This window comes from Chlorocebus sabaeus, chromosome 15 (genome assembly GCF_047675955.1).
Source record: "Chlorocebus sabaeus isolate Y175 chromosome 15, mChlSab1.0.hap1, whole genome shotgun sequence".
NCBI classification, from domain to species: Eukaryota; Metazoa; Chordata; class Mammalia; order Primates; family Cercopithecidae; genus Chlorocebus; species Chlorocebus sabaeus.
The window spans coordinates 59,270,617-59,286,137 of NC_132918.1; the positions used below are offsets into that span (position 1 = coordinate 59,270,617).

At 39.4% G+C, this 15,521-nt stretch overlaps 1 protein-coding gene across 4 annotated transcripts in view; it reads left to right on the top strand.

The window, feature by feature from the left end:
- The window catches only part of CPNE4 (copine 4), a 525,340-nt gene that overhangs the window by 477,094 nt on the left and 32,725 nt on the right, over positions 1-15,521 (top strand). For all 4 annotated transcript variants that reach the window (XM_008009121.3, XM_073023607.1, XM_073023606.1 and 1 more), the window contains exons 11-12: positions 4,449-4,582; positions 13,195-13,249. In XM_008009121.3, coding sequence (XP_008007312.1) covers positions 4,449-4,582; positions 13,195-13,249 — 189 coding nt within the window. The remainder of the gene's footprint in view (positions 1-4,448; positions 4,583-13,194; positions 13,250-15,521) is intronic.

Sequence of the window (15,521 nt, forward strand, 5' to 3'; positions counted from 1 at the left end):
GAATCTAAAAATGCCTAAAAAGAGATGCTCATCATTTGCAACCAGCCTTTTCCCAGGAATAGCTCCATGCACTGGGGACTTGGTGTCATGGAGGGGGCATTTTGCATTCTTACTTTACAAGGCTTTGCAAAGCTGCTGCACAGCTCTGCTTAATAATGAGCAGTGGCTTCCTGGGCAGAAGGAAAAAGCACTGGGCGCCTGTTCTTGTGCTGCCTGCAGGGAAGATTGGAGCACATACCAGAACCACAGGTTTCCATAAATGCTTCCTATCAGGAAATGAAAACGTGGGGGTTCTGTGAGCTCACTGGGCATTCAGAAAACCAGGCGTCAGTACACACCTCCACACACTGGCATTTTTCAGTCATTTTGTTGCTTTTATTTCTCAACTTAACCCCATCTTTCACAGCCTCCCTGTTGCTTTCTAAAATAAACCTAACCTTTCACTCTGCTCTCTTTCTACTAATGCTAACTTTAAAGAGCACAGAGAATTCTTGGTGGAAGACCACCCCCTGAAGATAGATATTTTTTTCTCCAGCTTCATAAAGGAAGTTTTAGGAACCACCACTTTCCAAAAAATAAAAATGAAAATATTTTAGCTGACTCGTACTTAAGACAGTCCATTGCTGTCTAGTCACATGATAAAATATTTTTTTTTTAAGCCATGAGAACTATAAAATGGGCTATATGGTAAGAATCATAAGCCTATTTCCTTTTTCATCAGTTAATTTTTTAAGTTCATACCCTCCCCCAGGTCTATATGATGATCTCCTGAGATGAAGTGGCCTTTCTCGTTGTCATAGACATAGGGGCCATTGCCATGGGAAAAGTGGAAACCCTAGAGGCCTGCCTGAAAAGAAATAGTAAAATTTCCACCAGGCATGTTTGAATGTTTACAGAGTAGCATCAAGAACAGGCAGCCCAATACTAACCTTCTAACATTAGCCTGTACCTTGTTTCATTATCTTCAAAATATATTATCCTCTTCTGTCCCCCAAAACCTAGCGATTCTCTTCCCCTAACTGACATCCAAATCCACATTCAATTGGTCAAAAAATCCTATTCATTTTCTACCCTTACGTTCTTCAATCACTCTTTCCTTCTCACCTTCATCTTTGCTGCACCCTAGTTAAGCATAAGAAAATTATTCCAAGTCTGACGACAAAGAGTGGATAGGAATGAAAATGACATAGTAGAGCCAGTATTGGAGGTAAAGCAAGAGACGTACCTGGGGTGCAAAATTTGAGGAGACTCTCACTCTGTGGATTTTACAAGTGTGGGGTCTGCTGAGAGTGAGTGCCTCCTTGAGTTTTATAAACTAGGCACTTCTTTTTGTCTCACCCCATCCCCAGCTCTATTATATGCTTTTTTTCTATTATTTTAAAATATATTGTTGCCACAATCTATGTATGCTTGTCCAGACATTATGCACACTTGTCTAGATGTAACATATTCATGCAGGTGATATACTGGGGCTCGGATGCTGTCACTAGGTGCCTGCATGCTTAGAGAATTTTGCCAATGCCTAGGAATGTTTCTTAAGCAGCCATTTTTCTTTACGGAATTTTTTCCTCTGGCCTATATAACCTGATTTCATTTTCTAGTTTTATATCAAGACACCAGCATGTTTTTGTCATCACAGAACACCCTTAACACTTCAGGAGTCTCAGTCAGGCAACCAGCACATGGGACAGATTGTTAACTTCAGTATCAAGAGGCAGAAGCATGATGCCTTCAGAGATAAGGAGGTGTTGATCCGTGATGAAAGGCATCATGAATAGAAGTGAGGTGGGCCACAAGGTGCTTGTTATTAATAATAAAGTGTCAACACCTGCCAACGATTCACTTTTTAGATAAATTAAAGCAGAATCAAGGTAATCTCCATAACAACATCTTCACACTCTCTAGAATTCCCTGGAGTACTAACATGCCTTCCTTGGTGGAAGAGAAAGGGGTGACTTTACATCTGCCCTCCTCTGCATTACTTTTAGCTTTTAAACACTATGTACACCTATGCAAGGTGCCATTATTCCTTAAACATGTCCCAGCAGGAGTAAAAGGCTGAGAATGGTGTCTGTGAGCTGAGCTTGGTAAACCCAGGAGGCCCCCAAAGGTATGGTTTTCTCAAACATTGTCTCTCAAACATCTCTGGAGTGCTCCTCTCAGAAATTTTCCTGGAATTATCTGCATGTGTCTGGATTTCTATCTTGTTGAGGCCTCATGGGTGGATCCTGGGGTGCTTTTCACCTCCTTCTCATTCAAAAAATGCATGTAGGTTCCTCCATCCCACCATTTTTTCATCATAGTCCTTGATTAAAAGGGCATCACCTATGGTCTTCCTTTTTTTTCCCTGGTAGGTTGACTCTCACCTTCAGGATAAACCCATCTCAGAAGACACTGGACTTTATTGGTGTCCCTGGGTTAACTCCAGTCATCCTCAGTAGCAATCCTCTCACTATTGTGTGTACAAACATACATACACACATATTTCAATTTTCCTTGTCTTAACTTTTACAACCATTTTGGTCACAAAGAGTTTATTCAAGGCAATGCTTCCCCAAATTACCATGGTTGCCTCCTAGCAAGTCTCCCTACCTCCAGGCCAAATCTCTTCCATTTTTTATTGGAATAGTTATACCTGTGAGAAGTCTTGGTGTTTTGGTCATAGACATGCATGTTTTCCTGGATGGATGATGGCATAATGGAGAAAGATAGAAAGGAACCATATAGACTTGGATTTAAACCCAACTCCAAGCCCTCTTATCCTATGTCACATGAAAATGGAGTAATATCATGCATATAAATGAAGTAATATCATGCCTCTGTGTCACGCACAGTTAGCACAGTGCCTGACACACAGATTATTTCTGTCTTTTTTCGTTTTTTATCCAAAGTAAGGGCATTTAAGGGTCAGGGAAGAACTGCAATTTTTCTTCACATAACCTTTTTCTTTCTTTCTTTCTTTCTTTTTTTTACATACTCTTAGTACTAGCATTTATCAGTAGGCATCCCCTGATTTTAAGAAGTCTGGATATTCTGAAAACAGAGTTTGAATCCTACCTAACTTTATTTTTGACATAGTTCTGTGGAAAGGCAAGGAAGAAAAAGAAAAAAAAAACAGAGATGAAAATATAATCTCATGAAAGAAAAGAAAAAAGGCTATAAATGAATTACTGTTAGCCTATTGCTTTTCTTTTCCTAGTCACTTTGACTTGATTGCAGGGTACAATATCAGATGTGACTAACATTTTTTTCCCCATCAACTTATACCTTAAGAAGTACAAACAAACACATGACATGTTTTCTCTGTCCTTTCAGAAATAATGTCCCACCTTCATAGATCCAATGGGGCATTCCAGTTATTTGTTATAATGGAATTTACCAAATATAACACAAATAACATTTCCCATTATGATTCCCAAGATCATATGAGAAAATAGAGCCTTTCGGCCATAGTAAGCCAATGAATGCATTCTACTGTACTCCAGAAGGAAATGGAATTATGCAACATAAACATTTCTTTCTTCCTGTATGGCTTTTTATTTTAACCTTCTTCTCTCGAAGCTTAAGTGGCATTTTTAAAGAGATTTTTGCTGGGTTAACTTTTATTTAGATGGAGGTGATGTTGGAAATTAGAAGAAATGTTTCTTCTCATTTTAACACCCTCTGGCTTAAGCATTTTGGGTTCTTTCTTTTGTTATTAAAAAGTGTTCAGTGAGTCAACTTTGACTTACATGATTATGATACTGGGGGTCAGAAGAAATTTGAGAAGTTGAAGGATAAATGACTAGTTAGTGGCAAGACAGGTTTCCCGTCTCCACTTCCCACTTAAAATGCGATAACATTCAGGCATCCTCTTTGTTGTAGGCAGGAGTTCTTACATGAATGGGAACCAAAATGTTGAATGCCTTACACGGAGTTACTCCTTGCAGAAAATTCGTTATAACCACTCTAACACATCTCTCTGCATCTGGCCACTCATGGAAATATGACAATGGCTTTGCTATGAAGACTGTATCTTTAACACAGAATTTGGTTTTAAGGGATCTTACTTATGCCCCGTAGATAGAATTGTTCTGCCCAGGGAACATAGAAGTCTTTTCTGAGTGAACTGTGAAATTGGAGGGCAGATAGTCTATCCTTACTCTTGCTGCCTGGTGAGATGAATCAACAGCATCTGGGCTTTCTGATCTATGTCCATCTCAAGTTCCTATTTAAGCAGGGAGAAGAGTGGGCACTGGTGGGGAGGGAGATTGAAGACTGCAGAAATGGCCTCAACCAAATTAATAACTAGTTTTTCAAGAGAATTAATTTATTCTCTTTCTTTATTGGCAGAGTATGTAACATGCTACTGTTTTTCACCCAAGGCCAGATCTCTCTCATGGCTGATCACAATTCCTAGGAGATGCATCCACTTTAAATTTACCTTTGCTTGTATTTTTCTCTTTTAGGTAGCTATAGATTTCACTGCCTCAAACGGGGACCCCAGGAATAGCTGTTCCTTGCACTACATCCATCCTTACCAACCCAATGAGTATCTGAAAGCTTTGGTAGCTGTCGGGGAGATTTGCCAAGACTATGACAGGTAAGAGGCTTCAGGACATTTGGAGCCTTATCATCTCTCATGTGGGTTCAGATGATCTTTGGCTGATCCTGGGCAGAAAGTGGAAATTCAGTCTAGTAGCTCCTTATGTAGTGGCTTAAAAGTTTCATCCCCTCTGTATAGAAAAACTAAGTTTATACCCTGCTCACGTTGGTCACCAAACGAAATCCTTTCTCAGCCTTCTCTTAACTGGCTTGCAAGATGATTAGATAGCAATTTTGATTTCCATTTTGTGAAGTCTTAGCACGTGCCTTGCTACTCAAAATTGCTTATGCACTAGCCGCATTCTAAACCTACTGAATTTGAATCTGCATTTAACAAGATCCCCAGATGATTTGTGTATACTTTAGAGTTGTAGAAGTGCAGATCTATTAGACATTATTACATCTGATCCTCACATTAACCCTTACATAGTATGTATTCGTTAAAAGAAGGGAATACTGTACAGGAGGTTAAGTAATTTGTGCACTATCACATAGCCAGAGGCAGGACTTGAACCCAGGTCTACCCACTCCACAGCTTAGCCTATAATCACTATGCTTCACTGACATCAAAAGCTATTGGTAACTTCAGCAGGGTGTGGCACATGTGTGTAGCCAGGTGTGTGTGTATGTTTGCATGTGTGTATGTAGAAAACATGATTTTAAGATCAAATCAATATTCTATTTACTCTTACTTGATGATAAATATTGACCTTTCCTACCAAGAAAATTCCCTATAGGGAGTATCTCACATAAATTACGTTAAACTGAATGTATTCTGCCTTTCCAGTAGTTTTAGAATGAAGTAAAGGAATTTAGGTGCTTGCTTAAGCAAAGCTTTTTGAAGTGAAACCAATGTAAATATAAACATGTGTAAATATCTGTTAACTCCCTGGTATGATTGCAAACCAAGGCTAGTTAGTAATGAGCAGCGACAAACTGACCTTTCAAACTAGGAAAATAAAGAAAGCAACTCTATCCTTTAGGTTTCAGAGGAATTGTGTAAGATAGCATGGTTTCTGTTATTTCTAGTGTCATATTTGGTGATAATCATATTAAAAACCTGTTATACTCCACACCATAGGAAATGACACATTCTAATGACTAGAATGTATAGAAAAACTAATAGGACAGGGTAATGGGAAAGGTGTAGTCAGTCTCCTGCCTGCCTGTGTCTCTGGATTCAGCTTGGTCATCACCAGTGACTCAAATGTAGTACAAAGGCAGCTGGGGAATGAATGAACAGGCCCGGTAAAATCAAAGAGCTTTAAACACTCAGGCCCTTGCTGACACTTCCTCTCCTGTACATCCAGGAAATAAGTCAATAGTTATTTTAAATTATCCTGTTGGAAAAACACCTCTTATACTTAATCTTGAGGTATTGACTATGAAGATAACTTGAATTTCAACACTGATTTCTTCAAGCCCCAGTGCAGGCGGTGGGACAGGGGGTTCCTAGAGAGGTTTATGTCATATGAAGATTTCCACCAGGGACAGAAAAGACTGGCCAATTGCATCCACCACATTGGAAACTTCTCCAAACGTCCCCAAGACACAAAAACAAGAATTTTCTTCCTTCTTTATATCACACACACAGATGCACACACACACATTAGTAATCTAGTATAATAATGTGTGTACATGTTGAGAGACAAGAAGGGGGAGAGTATCTTCAGGATTCTCAACTTTTCAATCTTGAAATGCTTGCAAAAGATAAAGTAGGTAAATGCACTTAACACAAATGTCAAACAGTAGATGCTTAATTAAAAAGTTAACTCTGAATCTGCAGGGAAGAAGGCAGTCTAATAATAAATTACAAAGAGAAGACTGATGGGTTTTCCAGAAATTAAGATACTAAGCCTCAGAGCCCTTATTGTAGTTGCGCAGCAGATTTAGTGAATGATCTGGAAGAAGGTGCTGAACGTCTCCATTTCCTGATTGCCTCACATGCAAAATGCAGAGACTATGGTCAGAGTGGCATGTATACCTTGCAAAGCTTTTATCCCTTTGTGAACCAGACAAAGTCTTGGGGGCATGTTTTCTTCCTTCAAAAATGCAGATTCAATATAAAAATAAGATATGAAACCTTAGGAGTTACATGAAGAATCATCATAAATGATTGTTTTAAAAATTTTAATAGAGTAAGATTGAAGTTATCATCCCCTACTGACCAAGAAAATCAAGTTTCTATAGCTCAGTGGAGCAATTCTTTTTTCCATATAAAGAAAACAGCTCAACATTAAAATGGGCAAATACTTAAGGAAGAAAAAGGAGGATTGAAAAACTCCAATGCTCCTTTAAGAAAACTCCCTAGAAGAATGTGTGTTGCAAGCTGCTCACTTGAAAACTGACAAGGTTCCACTGTTCCTCTTTTGTGTGGGTGGATAGACAATAGACAGGCAGAGTCAGGAAATTTCAAGTCGGGGCTCTGGAATTAATTTATTCTCACATCAAAGTCAGTGTGGTTGGTGCTCAAAAAGAAACACTTGAATAAAAACTGACAGAAGGCATTGTTCCCCCTCCTGCAGTGACACAGAGGTTTCTAATCCCCATGAGCCTTAGAAATTCCTCCCAGCCTCTGGCAGCTAAGAGTTTTCTTTTCGCCTTGTACAGTCATTGCTACCAGGTCATTATGAGGTGATCCATGAGGTAGAACAGCTTGAGAGATGCATAAAACTCTTCTCAGGATGGCCTTGAAGGAAAGCTTCCCACAGACAGCTTGTCCTCAAGCCTGCCCGCCCTATCTGTCCTTCAGCCTCTGAAGGAGATGCTGCTGCTCATTTCCTCTGCCTTTGACCACCCACCCCAGCACAACTACTTGTACACACACACAAAAACACACATGCGTGTATGTGCACACACACACACAGGCCCACACAAGCTCACGTTGGAGCACTTCTCCAGCTCCTGTATCCTGGTCTCCATCATCTGCTCAAAGCCAAGGTGACAACTTTTCCTTGGGCCAGCAGGGATATGGGTCTCTGAAAACCTGAAATGTTCTCTAATGAAAAGCATGGTCTATCTGCTATCAAGACAGTACAGAAACTGAATATGTACATTTCTTGGAAATATGGATTGCCATTTTACAGAAGTGTCTACCCCAGAATGAGACAGACATCAGAAACCAAGGCACGGTTTCTCCATGGTGTGCTAGTTATGGTGTGAGAAGACAAAGTTAGAACTGAAACCAATTCTGACAGGTATTTGCAAGTGTAGAGCAGTTGCTTAGTGATAAGAAGACAGTTCAAATCACGGTGCTACCTTTTCCACGCTCCATCAGTCAGTGGTTCTCAGCCTTGGCTGTACATTGAGGCCATTTGAAAAGACTTAAAATGTGACGGCGCCTGCACCCCACCCCACAATCTCTGATTTAATTGTCTGGTGTGCATCCTGGAAATTAGAATTCTTTATCCTGCTAGGTATCCAGGGTTGAGACCCAGTGCTAAATCATGAGAGCTGGCTCAGACGCAATGGCTGAGGTCCTGTGCAGCATCTACTTAAGCCCAAACACCTCATGGGGAGCTGTAAAGACAGAAAAATTAACGAAGCACAATTTTCCCCCAAGTAGCCCACAGTCTCATGGGGGAAAAACACGTGTAAATAAATTACAGCCCAGCATGGCCGGGGAGTTGTTGCCCTGTGTCAGGATGGGAACTGTATAAAAGAGGGAAGGGCTAACTCTATCCTTTGTGTGAAGAGTGGTGGTCAAGGAGGGAGTCCTGGGGATGATAATTTCTGGACTGGTCAGAATTTGGCCTTCAGCTTTGTTGTTATTAGAATGTGGGTGGATTTGTTCTCCTTTTTCTGAATCATTAGACCAGACAAGCCTTCTATGAAGACAGAGTCAACAGGAATGATAGAGAGAGCATGGGGAACTGGTGACAGGTAGACCTAGGTTCAAACCCCAACTCTGCTACCTCTGTTGTCATAAGATGTGCATTCTATGGGCCTTGGTTTTCTTCATTGTAAATTGGAGATGTATCTCATAAGGATTAGATGTAAAGCAGCTAGCTAACACAGGTTCTACCTGTTATAAATACTCAATAAATAGCAGAGGCTATTATCTTTAATACCCTAGATTTATGTTTTAAAAATGATCTGAACACAAAAGGAGACAGAACTATAGTGTCAGTTCTAAAGCTCACTTTGGACCAATGATCTTTAAAATATTTTTGCTCATGTACTTTTAAAAAAATATATTAAAATACATAGCTGTCACATTTTTTCACTGAAATCTGACATTTTTCATCATGAGTTTATATAGTGACAAAAAATGAAAATTCTAATGTATTGTAAATTTGGACATTTTATAATAAAACTCTTACATAACTCTTGTGACTGTGAAGTAGAATCTAAACGCCATAACTATTTGATATCCACCGCTATCCATTTTGTAAAAAATGAGCAAGCTCTTCAATGTGAGTTGAGAATTGTAATTGTTTCTTCCTTTTCATCAACTTATATTTCCATTATCTTCCCCCCAAATTTTATCCTAATGTATCTTAATAAAATTGGTTTGAAATTCTGTTAGATCACTTTATATTTCTGTAATAAAAATATAAAATAAAAATTTTTTAGTTTCTAAAAATTTCTAAAATTCAAAGTATTTTTTAAAATCTGAATTTTTATTACAGTTATTCCTAGTGCATAATTGATCAAAAGAACATAAATGTACTAGAAATTTCAGTACAATTTTTGCCTATAAAAATCTATCAGAAATCAGCTCTTACTGAAACAGATAATGGGGTGTTTTTCCAATTAGTTTATAGACCAGTGGATGAGTGGTACCTATTACTAAAATGGGAGAGTCGAGCATCAATTCTAACTCAGTTTTTCGCTCTTATCAATGTAAATACTGTTCTTATAAATAAGTATATGGAAATAAATAACTTGACTAGCAGTATTACTCAGTTCTTTCCGGTTTAAGTTATACACCAGAAAACTTACATAATGGCCAATCATCAAAATGTTTTCTTCAATGATCTACCAGCTGACATCAGCACTTGCCAAAATTTATTTAAAGCAAAACTTGGCAACTACCTGACTTGCAAAAGGATTTTTTTTCCTAGTGAATCATTCATGTTTAGAGTTATTCTTGTATATGATGCTACAGAGTTTTTACACTCTGGAGCAATGGACTATGACAGTTAAGATTCAGAATAGGTAAAAGAGAAGGATAAGTGAAAGGGAAGGTATGAATGGAGAACAGGTCTCTCCCTCACAGGCATTCCCAGATCAATTTCAGCAAAAAATACATATGGATGTAGAGGAACTGAATACTGATTTCCCTTTAAAAAAAAAAAAGCCATGTTCTCATATCCCCAGAAGTGCTTTGCATTTCCAGATACCCCAGTTTTAAGACCTCTGCTTTAGAGAACAGTTTTTGTTAAATGTCTACGTGCCCTGAGATGCCATATTGCTCTGAGCTTCATTTCCTTATGTATACAGTAATTTTTCTTTACGTTTATTAACGTTTTGATTTATCTCAAAATCTTCCTTAACAGAAAGGGGAAAATGGTGGTTAAAAATAAATCTTCCATCTGGAGGTCATTTGACAATAGTCATTCCCTAAGAAGGTCAGGACAGCTTATTCATTACCATTGAAGTATGTAGGGTTGTTTTTTTTTTTTTTTTTAATTGTATTTTATACTATTTATTCCGGTTATAAGAAATATTGCCTTTACCCATGTGGTAATATACCCCTGAATTTTCCAGATTGTCTGTCTTTGTCATTCATTTTCCCAACAGTTGCTAAATGGCCCTTTGCTGGGTGCTGAGTGGATCCAATCTTGAGTTCTTAAAGTGTTAGTATACCGATGCTTTCTTTTGTGCTCAACTTGCCTTCTTTTACTTCTTGTATAATAAGACTCTTCTCTGCCTAGTTTTATTTTAAAACAGAAATAATGGATGTTTAAATCCATTGTGCTTAGGCTTAAAACTTTTTCTTTAGTGTGTTTATTAGTTAGAGGCTTTCTGGTGGCTAAGTTCAGAGAATTCATCCCTCCTGGCTCATTAATTATTCCCCTTGTAGGTGAGGCATTTCCCTATCTTCTTACTCTTGAAACTCAATTACATAACAATGCATCATGGTCAGCAAACGTTGAATCCCCAAGGGTGGCTTAGAAAGTATAAAAAGAATATCATTAACGCTAGAACACCATAGGGATTAGAAATGGATGGAATGTTAGAGCTTACCCCGCCTAAACTCATCAAAAAAGAAAATAAGGGTGTGGAGACTCCCAGTTTCTCTATTTTGACTTCTGGGTCGTCTTGGAGTGTGAAGGACCAGGATCCATCCTCCACCCAGAAAAGCATTATTTCATATTTAACTAGAATGTACCCTAAAATCCCCCTCACAGATCTCTTCTCACACCTGCCCATGCTTGTTTTGTTTAAGGAGGAATTGCTGAAGCAAAGTATTTCAGTATGTCCAAGGACCAAAAGTATATTTTCTCCTATCTATAGTTAATCTTTCACAAGCTGTTGTGAGTGTCTATTTACCCACATTAATACCTTATCTAATACCTGCTAGATGCAATGCACCATGAAGCCTGGGTTGATCCAACAGTGAGGAGAAGCGGGAGTTGGTTATTTTCCAGAGAATTTAGATTTTGATTTCAAAGAATTCAAGCTTCCTTGTATCTCCCAACCCCTAATCCCAAATTCGATACAGTTGGCTATGTTTTGGTAAAGTTTTGTCAAAACCATCATTGGCTAATAATGAGCTCTTAATCAGTCAGGTGGTGTTAAAGGAGAATATAGCTTTGCTACTTTGACTTTTCTGTCAGCCTGGGATTGGTAGGGCTCATCCCTTTTTCCTTACAGATGTTTACGACAGTGAGCCCTAACCTGAATTGACTGAATATATCAAGAACAGAGAAATGTAGAAATTGTTCCAAAGAACAAATCTCAGTTAAGTTCTTAATGGGAGAAGAAATAAAAGGTAGATGACATGAGAAGGACATGTCCTTGCCAAGAGCCCTATGGCAACAGCCACCTGACAGCACAATATTCGATTAAAGAGGGTCTTATTTGTTGTCTAGACAGGGGGTTAGATTACTGGAAGTACCAGTAGAAAATCACATTTAATACTATACATAATCATTAAATTATAATGGTATAACAGAAAAGACATGGGCTTTAGAATCACACAATTCTCCTTGGTAATCACCATAGGCCACTTAGCTTTTCTGAGGCTCTATTTACCTGTAAAATGGGAATAAGTAGGTGAAGCTTCCAGGATTGTGTGAGAACTTAATAAATAGGTACATCATCTAGCAGGGGCCTGGTACATTGTATGCATCAATAAATGTTAATTATTCTCTTCCCATCCTATCAACTTTAGTAAAGTAAAGTTAGAGTTAAGATCCAATATATGTGAATGAATAACTAAGAAACTCCAATGTGCATAAGATAACTCAAACCAAAAGATATGTAAGTGACTCTCTCAGGGTTTCACAAGAATCCTCCCTTCTTTTCATAGCCACATTTTAATAATTAAAATTCATGGATTATGTACTCATTAGCTGTTGAGCACACATTCTATGACAAATACTATAATAAATGGTGAGGCAGGGGGCAGTTGAGGCAGACGATAGTGGAGATATAAAGATTTTAATACCAAAGACAGTGTCTCTTTGAGTTCAAAAAACAAGAAAAGACATGTGAATAACTTATCACCACTTGTATGTGATAAGGTGGTGGGTACAATGAGTCATGTAGAGGGAACCAAGCTCTGTCAAATTAGCCAAACTTACAAGCTTTCCACTGCTTATTTTTACTTTTGTTTTGAGATGGAGTCTTGCTCTTTTATCCAGTCTGGAGTGCAGTGGTGCAATCTCAGCTCACTGCAACCTCCGCCTCGGGGTTCAAGCAATTCATATGCCTCAGCCTCCCGAGTAGCTGGGATTACAGGAGTGCACCACCGTGGCCGACTAATTTTTGTATTTTTAGTAGAGATGGGGTTTCTCCATATTGGCCAGACTGATCTTGAACTCCTGGCCTCAAGTGATCTACCGACCTCAGCCTCCCAAAGTTCTGGGATTACAGGAGTGAGCCACTGCACCTGGCCCCATTGCTTTTTAATATCCACTTGGATTCAGTCTTGTCTGTATTGGAACTCTAGCTCTAATTAACAGCATGATCTTGAGCAAGATACTTTACCTCTCAAGGCATTTCCCCACCTGCAGAAGGGGAATAACAATCTCTCCCTGTAAGTATTTTAAAAGTTAATACATACAAAAGGTTCTAACACAGTCAACCATAAGAGTTACCTAGTTCATAAAGGAAACAAAGTTGAAAGTTGAAGTGGAGGCCATTGGTGAAAGGGTAGGGCCATTTTATTTCTTATAACAGAGTCTAGTAAAAAAAAAAAAAAAATTAAGGGAGGAAGTTGTAGACTAATGACTGTAATGAACTTAAGGGGTTATTTCTTGATTTTAATTATCCATGCTATTGCTACCCCCATCACCACAGATAATCAAGAAGCATGAGCCAGCACCGGCATAGCAATATGGCCTAGCAACCTGGTAATACAGGTTCATGTTTTTCTTCCTCATTAAATGAATAAATGAAGCAACTTCTTCTTTTTTCTTTTTTTCATTTTGATTTCAGTGACAAAATGTTCCCTGCCTTTGGGTTTGGTGCCAGGATACCTCCAGAGTACACGGTGAGTGAGTGGAGATGGGATCTTCTTCCACTTCGCTGTGGTCAAAGGATAACTTGAGTTTTCTTCACAGCAGTCTCACTCTCTTGACTCTGACATAACTATGTCAGTAGGGCCTAAAGAGTCAGAAATGGTCTTCAGAATCAGTGAGATTAACTCCCCAGGGTTAAATATATTTCAATACCCCTTTTCCATGCCTAATTTCTCCTATTCCTCAGAGAAGCACTGATGATTTGAGTAGCTCAGGTGCCCCCTGAAGAGTTTATAAGGTTGCCACAATTTACCTCTTAGGACAAAATCTCAGAGTATGCATTGAAACTGAAACACAAGCACCTGTGCCTTAGTCTGCACTTTCTCACAAACAGAAACCCTATCTCCTGGTATTTTGGATGGGTCTTCTCAGAGGTCCAGATGAAGAGTTTCATTGTTTAGTTTCTTATAAATGTGGTCAGAGTCTGAGAAAACACTGAGGATGTTGATCTCCAGGGGCTCAGAACTTATCCATTCATATATCCCCTATGAAATAGAATTCTATTGGCAATGCCAACTGGGAAATTCCATGACAATGGAGTCTAAAGCTTCCTTATCCCAAGTCTCCAAGTCCAAGTCTTGTATGGGAGACACAGAGAAGTTGTGAAGAAAGAACAATTATTACTTACAGAATTGGAAACTTGAAATGTTTTTATGAAGACATTGGAATCCTATTCGGTTTTTATGATTTCTCATGACTGAAAAAAGGCAAAGATTGTGTGTAGATAAATTTGCACTGTGATGAGGCTGAGACCCTACCGTGATATTCTAGACGCTCCTGTAGAACATTCTCCACAGAGAACTCATGCCCACTAGGTGGGCAGGGCCTTGGAGAGACAGCAGGGTACCTGCTCCAGCCTCCACCTTACCAGTGCCTCTGAGGTCTGAGCTAAGTACAAACAACATTGCCCAATCCTCAATTTCTCTTTTACTGGCTGTGTCTGAGCCACAGGTCAGGAGGTAGATGCTGACATTTGCTCCCTCACTAGAGCCATCACATAAAGGACTTTCCTCTTACGTATCCTTTTTGAAAGAGGAAATCAATCTCCCTGTTGCTCCTGGAGTGAACAGTGGGTGGAATGGCATGTCTCCCTGACTTGTTCTCCTTCTTTTCTGCCTTGTATTCCACACTGGCCTTCCTGCTGGGCATAGCTACGTAATTCTGGAAGCATTTATTAGAAATAGAGCTTGTGGAGAGAAAGAATATAGAACAAGAGTTATCGACTGGTGGCCTGTAGACATTATTCATGCCACAAATGTGTATATTTGACACACTTTTAAAACATGAATTCAGCAATTGCATATAAAATGTCAGATTGTTGTCTTCTCTTGAAAACCTGAAAGGCCTGGCAACACTAAGATTAAAAGATGACCTATACAAGAATAAGCTGGAGCTGAGGAGATATAGGCCCCTTCAAATCTGGAATGTAAACAGGTGAATGCCTACTTTCTTCATAGAGCTGCTGAATAGCTCAATAGCCATCAGCCCAACTACCCAGGGATTCTTGAGTTTTCACCACATCCCCACCAGGTGTTCTCCCAGCCTCAGGTTGGCCCAACAGGGCTGAGGACAGAGCTATGCACCATACCTTTTTCTCACAAATGACGTCTTTCTGGTTCCCTTCCTGGAGTAACTAATCCTTCTTGCTCTTTTCTGAAGTCCTCCTGTTCACTTCATCCCCTAACTCCATCCTTCCTGTCAGCAAAATCCCCTGGTTCTTCCTGTTTCAATGGGCGTCTCTCACATTTCCCCATTTCTGGTCCCCAAATATATTTCAATACCCCTTTTCTATGCCTAATTTCTGCCATTCCTCAGACAAGCACTGATGATTTGAGTAGCTCAGGTGCCCCCCGGAGAGTTTACAAGGTTGCCACAATTTACTTCTTAGGACAAAATCTCAGAGTATGCATTGAAACTGAAACACAAGCACCTGTGTCTTAGTTTCCACTTTCTCAGAAACAGATCTTGAGAAAAGGATTTGGATGCAAGTAGTTTATTTGAAAGGCGGAGGAAACCACAGTAGAGGTTTGGAAGTGGAAGTCAGTGTAGAGTATATCATCAGGTCAGTTACCGCTGTTGGCAACTGGTGCTTAACTCTGCTGAAGAACCCCAGGGGGCAATGTACAGCTCACATGGACCCCAGGGGATAAGGGAGCTGGGGCGTGTATACATCATCTCCTGTTAATTACTGATTACTCCCAAGGGTCACTTTTAGCCTGTCACTTGGGCAAGCAAGACAGGCCC